The sequence below is a fragment of the Macaca nemestrina genome, chromosome 6 (assembly GCF_043159975.1).
Source record: "Macaca nemestrina isolate mMacNem1 chromosome 6, mMacNem.hap1, whole genome shotgun sequence".
Lineage (NCBI taxonomy): Eukaryota > Metazoa > Chordata > Mammalia > Primates > Cercopithecidae > Macaca > Macaca nemestrina.
Window position 1 is genome coordinate 176,098,860 of NC_092130.1, and position 14,957 is coordinate 176,113,816.

Consider the following 14,957-nt stretch of genomic DNA (forward strand, 5'->3'; position numbering starts at 1 on the left):
TTGTAGAAGACATAGCCAATAAAGGACTGTTACACAAAACATACAAATAACACTTACAATCCAAGAATAAGAAAACAATAAAAATAACAAAAAGAATAACAAAAAGTGGACAAAAATCTGAACAGACACCTAATCAAAGAACAGATATAGATGGCAAATAAGCATATAAAAAGATCTCAACATCATATGTCGTTAAGGAATTGCAAACTCAAACATCAATGAGACACCACTACACACCTCTTAGAATAGAGAAAATCCAAAACACTGACAATGTCAAATGCTGACGAGAACATGGAGAAACAGGAACTCTCATTTACCTCCAGTGAGAATGCAAAATGATCCAGCCACCAAAAGTGTGGGCGCAGAAAGGAAAATAACAATAAGAATAACAAAAAGTGGACAAAAATCTGAACAGACACCTAATCAAAGAACAGATATAGATGGCAAATAAGCATATAAAAAGATCTCAACATCATATGTCATTAGGGAATTGCAAACTCAAACATCAATGAGACACCACTACACACCTCTTAGAATAGAGAAAATCCAAAACACTGACAATGTCAAACGCTGATGAGAACATGGAGAAACAGGAACTCTCATTTACCTCCAGTGAGAATGCAAAATGGTCCAGCCACCAAAAGCGTGGGTGCAGAAAGGAAAATCCTTTCAGCCATTTTAAAAACAATCGACCACAATAACCATATGGATAAAATGAGTGCTGACTTTTTTCCACGCCATATACAAAAATTAAGTGGTCTACATATGATAAGCAAACAATAAAACTTGTAGGAGATCATGTGGAAGAAGACCTTTGCAACTTTGGGACGAGTAGAGGTTTTTTTTTTTTTTTTTTTTTTTTCTAGCAGAGTACAAAAGCACCAACCCTAAAGACATATCAATAATTTGGACTCCATTAAAGAAATAAAAATTTCTATTTAGCAAAGCCACCATTAAAAGTGTAAATGAAATGTCACAGAGTCAGAGAAGATTTTATAATACATATATGTCAGAATGGGACAAAATGTTTATATTCAGAATGTATACAATACTCTCATCAAGAGAGAAGAAAAACAACAGGGTCTCCTTATTTTACATGCACAAAAGATTTTAGCGCTTTACTAAGAAGGTTACGCAAGTGGCCATTAAACATATAAAATGTATTCAGTCTTATTAATTAATACATTGATATGAAATTTCACACTACCAGATACCTAAAATGAAAAATATCAACATGACCAAGTGTTGGGAAGGATTTGAAACCATTTTGAAAATTTCACAAACACTTCTGGGAGTGTAACTTCACACAGTCACTTAGGAAAGCTGATTAGTACTGTCTATTGCACCTGTGCATATATATTTATGACTCTGAAAATTCCATTCCTATATATACTCAGAGACATATATGCAAACCAAGAGAATATTCACAGTGCTGTTCCTTGTACTAGCCAAAAATTGGAAACTCAAATGTCTATTACAAATTGAATAAGTTTTAGTATATTTATATATTTAGTATGTAAGTTACATGCAACAAACTAAGTAGACTAATGCTATATTTAGATGCAGGAACAAGGATGAGTCTCACAACTGCACAATGGTGCATAACTCCTGATTCCAATATACAGTGTTCCATGTCAGGAGTTAAAGAGCTTGAGAGATCTTTTAGTTATATCCCATCATTTTTCAGTTAAGAAGACTGGGGCCCTCAGAAAAGGCTATATTACCCGTCAAGGTCAAGACCTTCCCAGACATGGGTGAGCAAGACATGACCTGATTCCCTCGGTCCTTCTCTCCTCTGCAGGAAAGTGCCTACCCTCCAGTCTTAGAGTCACACTAGCACTGCAGACACAACTAGCCATGACCTAAGATGAGCCTTGTATCTCAGAGCAGGATGTGAATTGAAATGTTTTATTTTCATTGTGTGCAAAAACACGCTTAATGGGCTCTCAGGTCAGATCTCATTTCCTATCAACAGAAGTAGTAGGGGGTATGGCGCCACTTACACTCCCAGTTCCCTGTGATGTTGGTCACCATTCTCATGCTTTGATGTGTTCAGATTCATATGGTCAGAGAGCTGGCATTTTCACGGATCTGCAGAGCGTGACTTAAATTTTTAAAAAGTAAACTGAAGATGAGTCCCTGTTGTCATGAAATTTTAAATAATGAGCTCAAATTTCCCTAAGTCACAGGCCTTCGGGATGCAGACATGAGTAATGTGATGAGGTCTGTGTCTGTTAATGGAAAATGACAAATGACTTTATTGACTCGGTTGATGAATTCACTCCAAAAAAGTATCAAGCCTTCATAACTCTACCAAGAATAGAGAAAAGTTGTGCTGAAAACTTCAGGCCAATTGAGTTCCCTTATATTTTTTTTTTCCACTATCAAATGCTAGACTACTAATAACGAGAACAGATTCATCTTAAAAGGTAGCCATTTATCCTTACTCATTGTTGGGATCATAGCCAAAGAGCTACCTAATTGGTGGAGAATATAACAGTATTTTGATTACTTGGAAATCAGAAAGTCAGCAAACAATCAAACAAGACAGTCTCAGATTCATTAAGTCAGTGAAAAAGTCAAGATTTAACACACTGTAGAAGTGTCCAATTTGCAACTGGTTTTCGAGTAAAATGAATCTTAATAGTGAACTTGACAACAAGAGACTTTCTTGGAAAATTTCACCATTCAAGAAAACAAATTTGTAAGCACGTAAAACCTTACCTATTTATTTATACTCATGTGGTCAGAAAAAATTAGTAAAGTCCCTGAAAATAAATGTTTATCATTGAAATGCTACAGAAGCGTTTTGCTGGATTCACACAAAAACACATCAGCACACTTCAACTTATAGTTCAGGTGTTCCAGTATCATAGAATGAAAATGGCTTTTAATTTCAGTATCTTAATAATCACTCTTAGGACTGTATTATATCTTCAAGATGACAATCTATTTTCAATGTCCTCAAAGTAATTACTCTCCGAGCATGTAATTATCTTCTTTCCATGAGTCTGCTTATATTTTTTTGGCAGTTTCAAAACTTTTCTTGGACTTTCATTATGCTGGTTCTCACTGCACACCCAAATTATAATCCACTGATTTTTTAAGTTGTCAGAGGATATTTCAAAGTAGAAAAAGTATTACTGTATCTTCCTCATAACCATTAAGATGAAAAAGAGGGTTAAAAAATTCTGAATCTAGAAAATTATAGAAAGGATCTGGAATATAGAAAACTCCAAATTTTCCTCATTAACGCAAATAAAAGCATGCTGAGCCTAAAGTGAATAATCTTCCTTGTTTCCCAAAGTAGAATTTCTACACACACACAGAGAAAAATGTGAACAGCTGCAAGAAACAGCTAAAAACAATGTTAACAATCCCCAGCTTGACTCTGAGAATACCATGCAGGGAAAAACAAATGCTAAATGTACTCCTATACATCATGTCAGTTGTAGAATAGCTTTAACATTGTCTTTTTTGGTAATATAAATTTTTTTTTAAATGATCAAGTATATATTCCCAGAATATGGGTTTATATTACCAAGATACACATGTTGTCCAAACTATTGCCACTTATCCTGGGTGGCATAAACTATGAAACACAGTTGTTCCTTAATGTGTTAACATACCTTGACTTCGTCCTTGGAGTAGGAACACCAAAAAGGACCAAGCTAGAGGAACACAGCCCCTGGAGGCTGATGATCAAGATTCTGGCTGGGAAGATGGGAAGCCAGGATCCCTAGAAAATGAGGGAAGAGGCAGCCATAGGGGCAACCGAGCCCCAGGTGAGCCCTGGGGCAACAGGCCACCAGAAAGTAAGCTGGAGTAAAATCAACAGAAGTACTGGTGTGATCCTACTCAAATAGTGTCCTAGAAATAAGAAGACTTAATTTGTGCAACAGAAAAAAAAAAAAGAGCTGTATTAATTAAATAAATGAATAAAAAAGGAAGAAAGAAAACAAAAGAAAAAGTAGGACACAAAGAAGTAGGTCAGTGAAAGGAACCAGAGAGGCCAGTTGAACACTGAAGAATCTACAGGATCTAATAGGGTAGGGGAACTTTGCTCTTAGTTCTCAGTTTGGAATAACTAGCTCCTAGTTTTGACTGAAAAGACATGTACTTTACAAAGACTCGGAAGGCAGATAATCTGGTTTCCTAGCCTGGGGACTTCTTGGGTGCTGCCAAGTTATTTTTTTCTTCCGCCAAATCTGGTAGAATCTCCGTGGAGATTATTTCATTGGTCATGCAAACAACTAAACTCATCTTACTGTATACATTAAATATGTGTCTTTTTGTGTATTAATTTTAGCTCATTAAAGCTGTTACTTAAAAAAACCTTTGCTTTTGTTGGAAGTATTAGTAGTTGTCCTACTTTTTAATAATAGAAATATAATTCCTTTCTTGTCAAATTTCAAACTTTCCTATCACAACTAGCTAGTTCCTTAGAATCTACATTTGTGTCCTTCTCTGTTCTTCATTTTTAAATTTTTATTTGCTTCTCCTCCTCATCTAACTTTCAACTTTACTAGTAATCTTGTGATTTCTTGTGAAATCTCCTCCAAATTCTTAAGGTGGTTGTGTTTGTTAATGTTCCCCTAGAACACTCCCTTGAATTAAGAATAATTAAGAATAAAGAATGCTTTCTTTGATGAATCTCAAAAATACAATTTTCAAAAACATTGTGAATGAATTTAATTGAGGACTAAACATGACAGCCCATTTCCCTTCAGTATTTTCAAGCATTCGTGTATTTTGAAAATAAGGAAACATTTTTGTGTATCTCCTCTACTAGAATCAGTGAACTACTGTGAGTCAGTATGTTTGTTAAGAGCAAACACAGTCCTTCTATGTGTCTGGCAAAATAAATTTCTGGCTAATGAATAAATATATCCTCCATCCTGAATAAGAGTAGGTCTCGGCCAGGCTCCCTGGCTCAAGCTTGTAATCCCAGCACTTTGGGAGGCCTAGACGGGTGGATCACGAGGTCAGGAGATCGAGACCATCCTGGCTAGCACGGTGAAACCCCGTCTGTATTAAAAAAAAAAAAAAATACAAAAAACTAGCCAGGCGAGGTGGCGGGCGCCTGTAGTCCCAGCTACTCGGGAGGCTGAGGCAGGAGAATGGCGTGAACCCAGGAGGCAGAGCTTGCAGTGAGCCGAGATCGCGCCACTGCACTCCAGCCTGGGCAACAGAGCGAGACTCAGTCGCAAAAAAAAAAAAAAAAAAAAAAAAAAAAGAGTAGGTCTCGCTGCTAGGACCAAAGAAACAGTATTCCTTAAACAGCAAAGGTGCAAATCAGTGTGTCTTCAATGAGGAGCAAAAACATCAAGCCACAATTTCTCCCTGGCACTGCTGTTCAATCTGAGAAGCTGTGTTCAGAAGTGAAGAAGAGGAGTGTTGAGTTTAGGTGGATCCAGCATGTGGCATCCACTCAAAGCTCATGAATGGAGATCCAGCATGTGCCCTGCCTCCGCTGTTTCTCACAGATCAGTCATCTTCAAGACATAAAAGCTGCTTTCTAAACACTCTCATTCATCTTTTTAGTATCTGAAACAAATGATTTTGTTAGTACTTAAAGATTTAAAAAAAACAATAATAAAGGCTATGATTGCAACAGAGTTGCTTTTCCTCTGCTGGCTGCATCCATTGTCCTTGAGATAAATACAGAGAGATCACCTCTAGGGTCCAGAACGCTGGGTTCTACTCACAATTTGGCCACTGACTAGCTGGTCCCTCCAGGTTTCAGTTACTTTTCTGCAAAAGGATTTGGGGTTCATCATGTGGCACAGATGACTCTCTGTCACCTCAGCACATGGGTAGAGGACATTTCTCAATGCCCTCTGCACTTCTGGGCGGTCATATGAGTTCCTCCAGGAACACCACCCTTGTCCCGCACACCTTCCTGTGCTCTCTCTGTCCTCAGTCCCCAGATGGCTACAGTGGGGAACTAGGTCCTGGAAGAGGAAAGGTCACAGGATGGAAGAAACCTGGGTCTCTGAAGGACTGTGTGGAGCAGAGACATTCCAATCCACACTAGACTGTAATGTCAGAAATAAAGTTTTGGCTTAAGATTTAAACCAAACTTCAAACTCAAAGCCAAAGAGATTCAGGGAATAGTGTATAAACTAGCAGTTCTAAGAATGTTTCATAAAGTTCCTCATTTCTCTGAAATTTTAAAATCTACTATTTTTCAAGGGTCAAACCCTACCTCCCTAATGTTTTATCTCCTAAATAAGTGTTTAGAGAAAATTTCTAAAAATATTATTGACGATTACAGATTAGAGCTAGGTTAAAGTTTATATACTCAAGTTTCTTCACCTAATGAGGAATGCATTTAGTAGAAAAAGAAAGAGAGAGAGAAAGGAAAAAAAAGAAAGGAAGAAAAAAATGGAAGGAAGAAAGGAGAAGAAAGAAAAAACTAAACAGAAGGAAGAAAAACCAAAAAAAAGCTATGCTTTATTATTGTGTATACAGCTGTGTACATGTATGATCTTTCCTGAAGATTCCTAGTTACAGAAGTGAGAATAGTAAAACTTAAATGTTAGTGACAAATATTTTGGTGAGTGTCTTATGGCTCCCTTTTAGTCTCAAGCCACTGATTCCCTTTGAATCAATGTTGGATTAAGCCAGCAGGCCTCCATACTCTAAGGAGATTTTTAGCAAACTCTTAGGTCAACTGAATGTCTCAAGACACCTTTGAAGGGAACCACATCAGGAAGCACAGCCTGGGGCTGCTTGCACAGGATCTGGCGAACCAGGCAGTGAGCATCAAAGGCACTGAAAGATCACAAGACCAGCTCAAAGAGTTCCTACCTTAGAAATTTGTGTAGATACTGGCGGCTGCAGGGAGACCAGGAGAAGACCCCATTGCGTCCTGCCAACGTAGGGGACATGATGTTGCCCTCGGACTTTTTGCACATGTTCCCTTCTCCATCATGAATCATGCCAAAGCTATGAGAGAGAGAGAGATGTTTCTTTCAGAAAAAAACAAAACAAAACAAAACAAAACAAAAAAAAAACCAGCTTAAATTATCTAATACCCTCTAACAATTACAAGTCAAGACTGTGAGACTCCCTCACCCCTGTATGCTAGGCAGGCAAAAATAAAAGCCACAACAGCCAACTGGTTGAGAATATTCATGTGTTCAAAGACAGTTTCTGAAGAACGGACCATCCACCAAATTGCCTGAGAGTGTACACCAATATCAAAGCAGAGTAAATGTCCAGATGCCTGAGTTTTGAATGGGGTGGAGGAACTTGGGATCTTCTTGATTAGGCTAACACTGCTCAATGTTGCTTCTTTTTCTCCACACTCTTTTCTGCTCAGCAGGATCGTTAGAGTTTCCATGGGTGTTTGTTGGAAATATAGATGCCAGACTTCTACCCAGGAACTGTTGACTCAGAAAAGAGAGATCCAGGCGTCTGAGCTTTCCAAACAAGCTCCCCAGGTGAGTTTGATGCTCACTGCAATTTGGGAACTACAAACAGCTACTGCAACTCACATGGGCTGACATTCTGTCTCTAGCCCCACCTGGGGATGTTCCAGCTCAAACTATTAGGCCTGCACTACTGGAGGCTGTGATGGATGGGCAGCGCTTGACCTGCATGCCTCTGTCTATTTGGAGAGAGTAGCTCCACGGAAACCCAACAGATGACTATGGCTGAATGTATCTGTGGGTGTCGTTTGAAGCAGCATGGGTTACTTTTATGTGAAAACCACACCACTTTGGAGATCCACACCTGGCTCAGAGTACAGGTACATCTCAAGCTACAGCAGCTATAGGAACCCTTAATAGGGGCCATCAGAGGTGTTCAGAGCCCACGATGCCAATCAACACTCACTTAATAACACCTGAGAAAATGGAGCTGTGCACCTGGGAGAATCACATTTTCCAGGGCTGCTACCTCCCTCACCAGCAGGTCTGCTTCTTCTTCTTAACCAGTGAAAGCTGTAGGAGAGCCCTGAGTGCACTCAAGGCTCATTTCAATGATCCCATTTTCAATTATCCTAGAAGAACACAACATACTTCCTTGGGAGATGTTATAGCTCCGAAGACCTCCCATTAAGGTAAATACATTCTGTCAGAGCTAAGCCACTATTGCCATTAACGTCTGGCACCTAGTCATTGTATGGATTCCCTGAGCACAGGGTCCCATTGGTAAGATGCAGAGAAAAGGAGGAAGACAAGAGAGAGGGAAAGCAAAGAAGGACATGGTGGTTTCTAGTTATGGGGGACATTATGCTGCCAAGAATTCCATAAGGAGTGGACAGAAGGCAGCAGGGACAGGAAGACACCAATGTAGGGGAAAGTCAGCTCCAAACGGTGTCAAGAGAATCTGTACTTGTTACCTAGGCTGAAGACACATTTGTCTATTTAACTGCGTTGCTTAGAGCTATTTAGTAATATATTACTAGAAAATAATCAACATTTATAAGCACTCACCATTTTACAGCTGTTATGGTAGGCTTGTAACCTATATTCTAATTTAAAACTCAACACAGTTCTATAAGGTGGCTTTAATATGAAGACAGCAAGACCGAGGACTGGAGAGAGACTTCATCCAGGGTTGCAGAGTCAAGGCTGAAGCCTGGACACTTTGGTGTCAGGGCCTAGCCAGGATTCATGTAATAGTGTAACCTGAATGTGATTGAAGACTGTATCCAAGGAAATCTGGCGTGCAAACACTGCTGAATTTCTGCAAAATTCCTGATCAGTACCAAGGATGATGTAGATGTAGTCATTTTAGCCTCCACCCATTCTCTGAAGTTCTATTAAAGGCAATTAATCAAGGCCAGAGGAACCGCATGGCAGAGGAAATGTGTCATGGCTGTGAAAAAGATTCAGGCTGAAATCCCAAATGGCAGGCTGCCTTAGGGAGAAAAGGGGGAACACAAAATACCAAACTACCCTCCCCTGTCTGGCCCTTGAGCTGCTAATAAAGAAGACACATTATGGTCCAGAAATTGCCCTTGAGAAATTTGCTACCGCGTCTACCTATCTTTCTAAGGAATTCAAAATCCACAATGTCCCAAGTCTGGGGAAATCTTGGTCTTCAACTTTTACATTTAAAGTATTTTCAATGATTTTTTTCTAGTATCAAGTCTCAAACTCTGATGCATCAACATCTGAGAGATACACAGCACAATGTAGCTACCCAAGCCTGCAGTGGTATAGTTCTAATTTTGTAGGTTGAGGGTTAGGACCTGGCTTTGGGGCATATTCTAACACACCCCCAGGTGATTCTGATGTCCACCAAAATCTCAGCACCACTATTTCACAATTTGTGTCTCCAATCAGTACAATGCCCACATTTGTAATGCAATGAATGCCAGCAGATCAGCATAAAAGTAGCACACAGTGATCGCATTTAATACCAACATTAATAAAATCACAGAAGAATGAATAGAACACATTTTGAGATAAGGTTGCTATTTGGCAACAAAGAAATATAACTATATTCAAATTATGCAGACCAGAGAATGTATCTTGCTCCTGTGCACCATAGTACTTTAAAATGGTTATCATCCCATTTGCTAAAATCGTAAATATATTTTATCTTTTTCTCCCTTACTAGTTCATAAGTTTCTAAAAGACAGAGACTCCTCTTAACTAACCCACTGCCAGTGGACTTGACGGTACATAACAGGTCTCTATTCATGTTTGTTGAGTGAAGAAACGACAACCTTTCCAGCCATAACATACCCAGACATAAACCTAATTTCAGATTAAATTGAATTTGGGAATTGTATTTCAATGTCATGCTTTTATTGTGTTCTACAATATTTTTGAGTGATTCAATTACTCTTGGGAAGTATTTGTTTATTATTAATGACATACTGAGAATGCTGAACAGCCAACCAAGTGTTCATAGAAGCTGTATCACTTATTTCAGGCTGTTCAGGCAGTAGTGGTTAAGGACATGAGACATTCTTTAAAGGAACCATGGGCCAATGTTATCTGGATGTCAAAGTCTACCCTTGGCATAATGATGGCAACCACAGGTAGGACTGAACTGCCCCGAGCCCTGACGCAGGCTTCATGCAGGCATGTGGAGAAGCACAGCTCATCCTCCATGACAGGCAGAAGGCTGAGCTGAAGACAGCAGTCGTGGGGAACTGAGGGACATGGTCAGGGAAGATAATGGGAGAGAGCATGGACTGTGGAGGTGGAGGGACCTCAGTCAGGGCCTTGGCTCTGTCATTCACAAGTTGCTTGATATTGGGCAAATTACTTGACCTCTTCCAAGCCTTGGTTTCGTTATATATAAAATGGGATAGTAAAACCTTCCTAATGAACTGTACAGAATGCCTGGGACTGTGCACATCACAAGGAAAATTCAAAACTTCTATTCCCTTCTATGATCCAAATGGGGTCTTTGTCAAGTCACATAACACCTAAGTGCCATTCATGGTGGGTATGCGTGTGTGCACGCACGTGTATGGGAAGGTCTGGCCAAATGTCAACGGATTTCTAATACTTGTTGGACACAGAAACAGAAAAGAAATCCTAAGAGGAAAGACAACCAATGTAAATGGTAAGAAGTGATGCTCTGACCTACCACAGCTCCCCAGAGAGCAGCCTAACAATCCTCAGTCCAGATGATGGTTAGAGGGGCTGGCTTTCTCCAATATTCTTCAAGTCTTTGAAAATCACCATGTGCCTGCCAGGTGCACTGGAAGATGCTCCAGACTGATGACAGAGCACAGCCACAAACGGGGTGGAGGCACTTGTCATCATCAAATACTGAAAAGGGCATCGCTAGTGACTGTGGGTGAGCTGAATGGTATTTTCAGGTTAACTAGTAGTGACACCAATAGTGACACCAATGCTGCTTTTTTTGTTTTGTTTTTGAGATGGAGTCTGTCTCTGTCACCCAGGCTAGAGTGTGGTGGCATGATCTCGGCTCACTACAACTTCCACCTCCCGAGTTCAAGCAATTCTCTGCCTCAGTCTCCCAAGTAGCTGGGATTACAGGCACCTGCCACCACACCTGGCTAATTTTTGTATTTTTTAGTAGAGATGTGGTTTCACCATCTTGGCCAGGCTGGTCTTGAACTCCTGACATCATGATCCACCCACCTTGGCCTCCCAAAGTGCTGGGATTCACAGGAGTGAGCCACCATGCCCAGCCCAATGCTGCTTCTTTTAAAAAGGCCTCCCTGATCGTCCCTGTGTGGTCTCTTGTAATACCAACAGCTCTCATTACTTGATCTCTTGCGTGGCATATCTATTTAATCTTTTCTCTTAAACTTTCAAAGGGCGTAGATCACAAGTCTTTTTATAGACTCCTACACAATGCCTTGCTCTCGGAATGCAAACTGTGCCCATAAACTAGGGAAAATGCAAGAGACAGACTGATGAATAATGAATACTTTTGAACACAGTTAACACATTTGTTTTAATAGAGCCTTAATGGTCTCAAATGATAATGCAACTTAGCTATTTAAGCCTATTTTATATAAGTGGAATGTATACAGCTCAAACAATGCAACCTAAATTACACTTGCATATATGAACTACGGAGCAAATAGTGCTCTATTGATTTTGCAGATGGGAAACGTAGGTGAGAGCTGTTAAGGGGACATTCCCTGGTCACCACCAGCCTGTGGTAGCACTGTGCTGATCCAGAATCTGAATCCCAGAGCCCCACCCATCAAATGACATGACTTCCCTTAGCAAATGGGAATTTTTCAGATGGATTCATGCACAGATGACATATTCTCCCAAAGGCGCAGTTCAGGCCTTGGTGTATCTGTGCCAGTGCTTCAGCACCTGCATTAGCAAACCACATGTCCTGTGTCAAGTGATTTAACATAACCAGGAAACTCTCCTTTTACCACCAGCTTAATACAAATCCCAATTCAATCTGTTGTACTACAGGAGAATACATATCTCAGTTCTGGTTCCAGTCTCTGCTCCTCTCTTTCCAACACAAATCCAAACACCTGTTCTTAGTAATTTCTATTTTTAGGTCACATTCCCCAGAATAAACTACATGACATTTTGAGATTAAAAAAACAAATGGAATTTAGGAGCACAGATTGGATGGACACTAACTAAAATCTTTATTTGAGTTAAAGATTAGAAACCTATGGCTTGCAGGCATGCAGAAGTACTCCTCCATCCCAAATAATGTCCTCTGAATGTCAACAGCACTGAAAAAGTAAAATTTACCTTTGAAGCAGGATGTTTTACATGTTTTTTACAGGAAAAGTCATAATAAATACAGAATTGCTTTTTAATTCTTGAATTACAGAACTCAAAAATTTGACTCTGCTTGGAGCTCATTGATAAAAGCAGACTGCTGATGCTCTGATGTTTGTTCCATGCATCAAACTTACCATTCCCTCTTCCAAAAATTAAACTCACTAAATAAATGAACTGAACAAATGTGTTTATCTTCAGTTCAGTTCAACTAAGATACATGGAGTTTTATTATTGAGTCTTACACATCACAAGCTTTCTCATTTGAAGTGGTGGTCACAGCTAACAACTCATTTGAAATGTTTACTCCTCACGTGTTGCTTGCTCATGCCCTGCATCACTCATTCCCCTACTCCATTCATACACATTTGCTGAATATTCCACACAGTCTCCCCTAAGTTAGCGAGGGCAACAGAGGGACTGTCCCCAGTGGTCTCCATGGTTTGAGCTGTACGTGAAATTGCTCGGCGAATTTTACAAAAAGTGCTCCACAAAAAGCAGATATTACTATTGTCATTACCATTACTACCGTTACTATTAGTACCAATCATTTTGGCATTTAGCACATGATAAATACAATATATTTCCTATTTTCTCAACATGGGCAGAAGGGTTTTCGCTGACAAGCTCCAGGTTGTCTGTTTTAGAGAACTTGAAGAAGTCAGGTGTTCAAGAAGGATCTGATACTTTCTGGCAGTTAATCCTGTATTAGCAACGGGATTCTCCTTCATCCACATGTAGGGCTTATTTTTATATGTTTTATAAACGGTCTCATTCTGTCACCCGGGCTGGAGTAGAGTGGTGCAATCTCAACTGACTGCAGCCTCAGCTTCCTGGGGTCAGGAGATTCTCCCACCTCAGCCTCCCAAGTAGCTGGGACTACACAGATGCACACTACCATGCCTGGTTAATTTTTAAAATTTATTGTAGAAATGGGGTCTTACTATGTTGCCCAGACTGGTCTTGAACTCCTGGGCTCAAGTGATCCTCCCACCTCGGCCTTCCGAAGTGCTGGGTTTACAGGTGTGAGCCACCGTGCCCGACTGAGCTTCTTTCTTTATTCACATCTAGATTCTGACCTTCCAGGAAAAAACATTTTTTTTCTTGTTTGGAGAAAATCTTTTTCCAACTACATCCAATTTGAGTGAGGAAAGGAAATAGTAATAACTGACTTCTAAGAAAAATAAATGCCAACATCGATACTTGTTTGGCACTGAAGACCCACTGAGGGCCTTGTGTTGGATGCCTCGAGTTTAACTTAGCTAAGTTCACCACCTGCAACGGCTGGCACTGCCAATGCCCATATCTCAACTGCTTATCAAACGTTCACTGGCTCAGCCCTCAGTGACTTAAATATTTCTTGCCTTGATTGTTTAATTAAATTCAGGTATGGTTCAGAGGACAGCAAGAGCTTCATGTTGTTACAATAATGAGGGTTTTTGAAGTTTTAACTCTAGCAGACTATTAAAAATACAACTATGATTCAGCTGAAAGCTTTATAAAGTGAAGGTGTAATTTTCTAAGCAATGAAATAGTCAATCATTACCTGCAATGATGAAGGGATCAGTAATAAGATATGAAGCTTCATTTTTCAGGTCATCAGTTTGCACACAGCCAAAGCGTGCAGAACCTTCGCATTAAACACAAGCGCATGTGTATACACACGCACACATACACGTACACACACACACACACACACACTGCTTTGAACAAGTCTGAGGCCTCAGTCCATTTTCCAATAATGGATGAGTTAGCTTTGCAAAACCACAAATCACAAACACTTGCCTTGGTTTTCCTTTTGCCAATAAAATCAGGTTGAAATTTAAAAAAAATAAAAACTTACAATTCCTGGTTGTAAATTTTTCTAGGAGAAATTTCAAGTATTGTTTCAGCATAGCAGGAAAATATTTGCATTCCAGCTGGTGGTTCTGGTATTAATCAGGGTGATTGCAGGAAGTCTCCAGCTGCTTGGGCAGCAAGTGGGCCCTTGAATTTTTTATTTAATAGATGGCACTTCAAGGTAAAGCAGCTCACAGAATTTTTAGCCCCAGAAATTGTATTAAGAATAATAGTTTCCACACATAATTGCTAGAAATTGTTCACTCTACAATTGTAAGCATTTCATGTAAGGTGAAAACACTAATGACCCACTGCCCATTGCTGAGGCCACCAACCTAGGACTGGCCTCTGTGTTGAGCCCCCAGGCTGGTGGGGCTCCCTGAGACTTTTATTTCAGAACCATTAACGGTGCAGTCAGAGGTGGAGTAACAGAGGCAAATCAGTTCCTAGAGGCCTGCCCGATCTCTTGTCAGTACCCATGCTTCCAAACTCTGCTTGGAGTACCAATGAAAAATAGCATCTCTATAAATTGTAAATATATATACACAAACACACACACACACACACACACATACATACATACAAGAACACAAACACGAGGGTAACAACAGGAAGCAATGGGAGGGTTGACACTGTTCTTCATCATTTAGAGTCCCCTGTTAGCACCCAACCACGGAATGAGATCAGCCCACCAGACCAAGTTCAAAACACAGGACAGAGGAATAGGGGCAGATACAGCTATCCTCAATCTTAGGCACAGGTGTACACAGGAGTGTCAGAGAAAGACCCAGGGACATGGAAACTTGTACATTGCTGTGGCTTTAAAATGTGCATAGCCTAAGCAACATGGTGAAACCCCATCTCTCCAGAAATTACAAAAATTAGCCAAGCATGGTGGTGCATGCCTATAGT

The 14,957-nt window shown here is 40.0% G+C and overlaps 1 protein-coding gene across 2 annotated transcripts in view; it reads right to left on the minus strand.

Annotated features, from left to right (window-relative positions):
- LOC105489455 (ADAM metallopeptidase with thrombospondin type 1 motif 16) overlaps positions 1-14,957 on the minus strand; it is a 181,162-nt gene that overhangs the window by 111,799 nt on the left and 54,406 nt on the right. For both annotated transcript variants that reach the window (XM_011754286.3, XM_011754287.3), the window contains exon 9: positions 6,814-6,951. In XM_011754286.3, the coding sequence (XP_011752588.2) occupies positions 6,814-6,951 (138 nt within the window). The remainder of the gene's footprint in view (positions 1-6,813; positions 6,952-14,957) is intronic.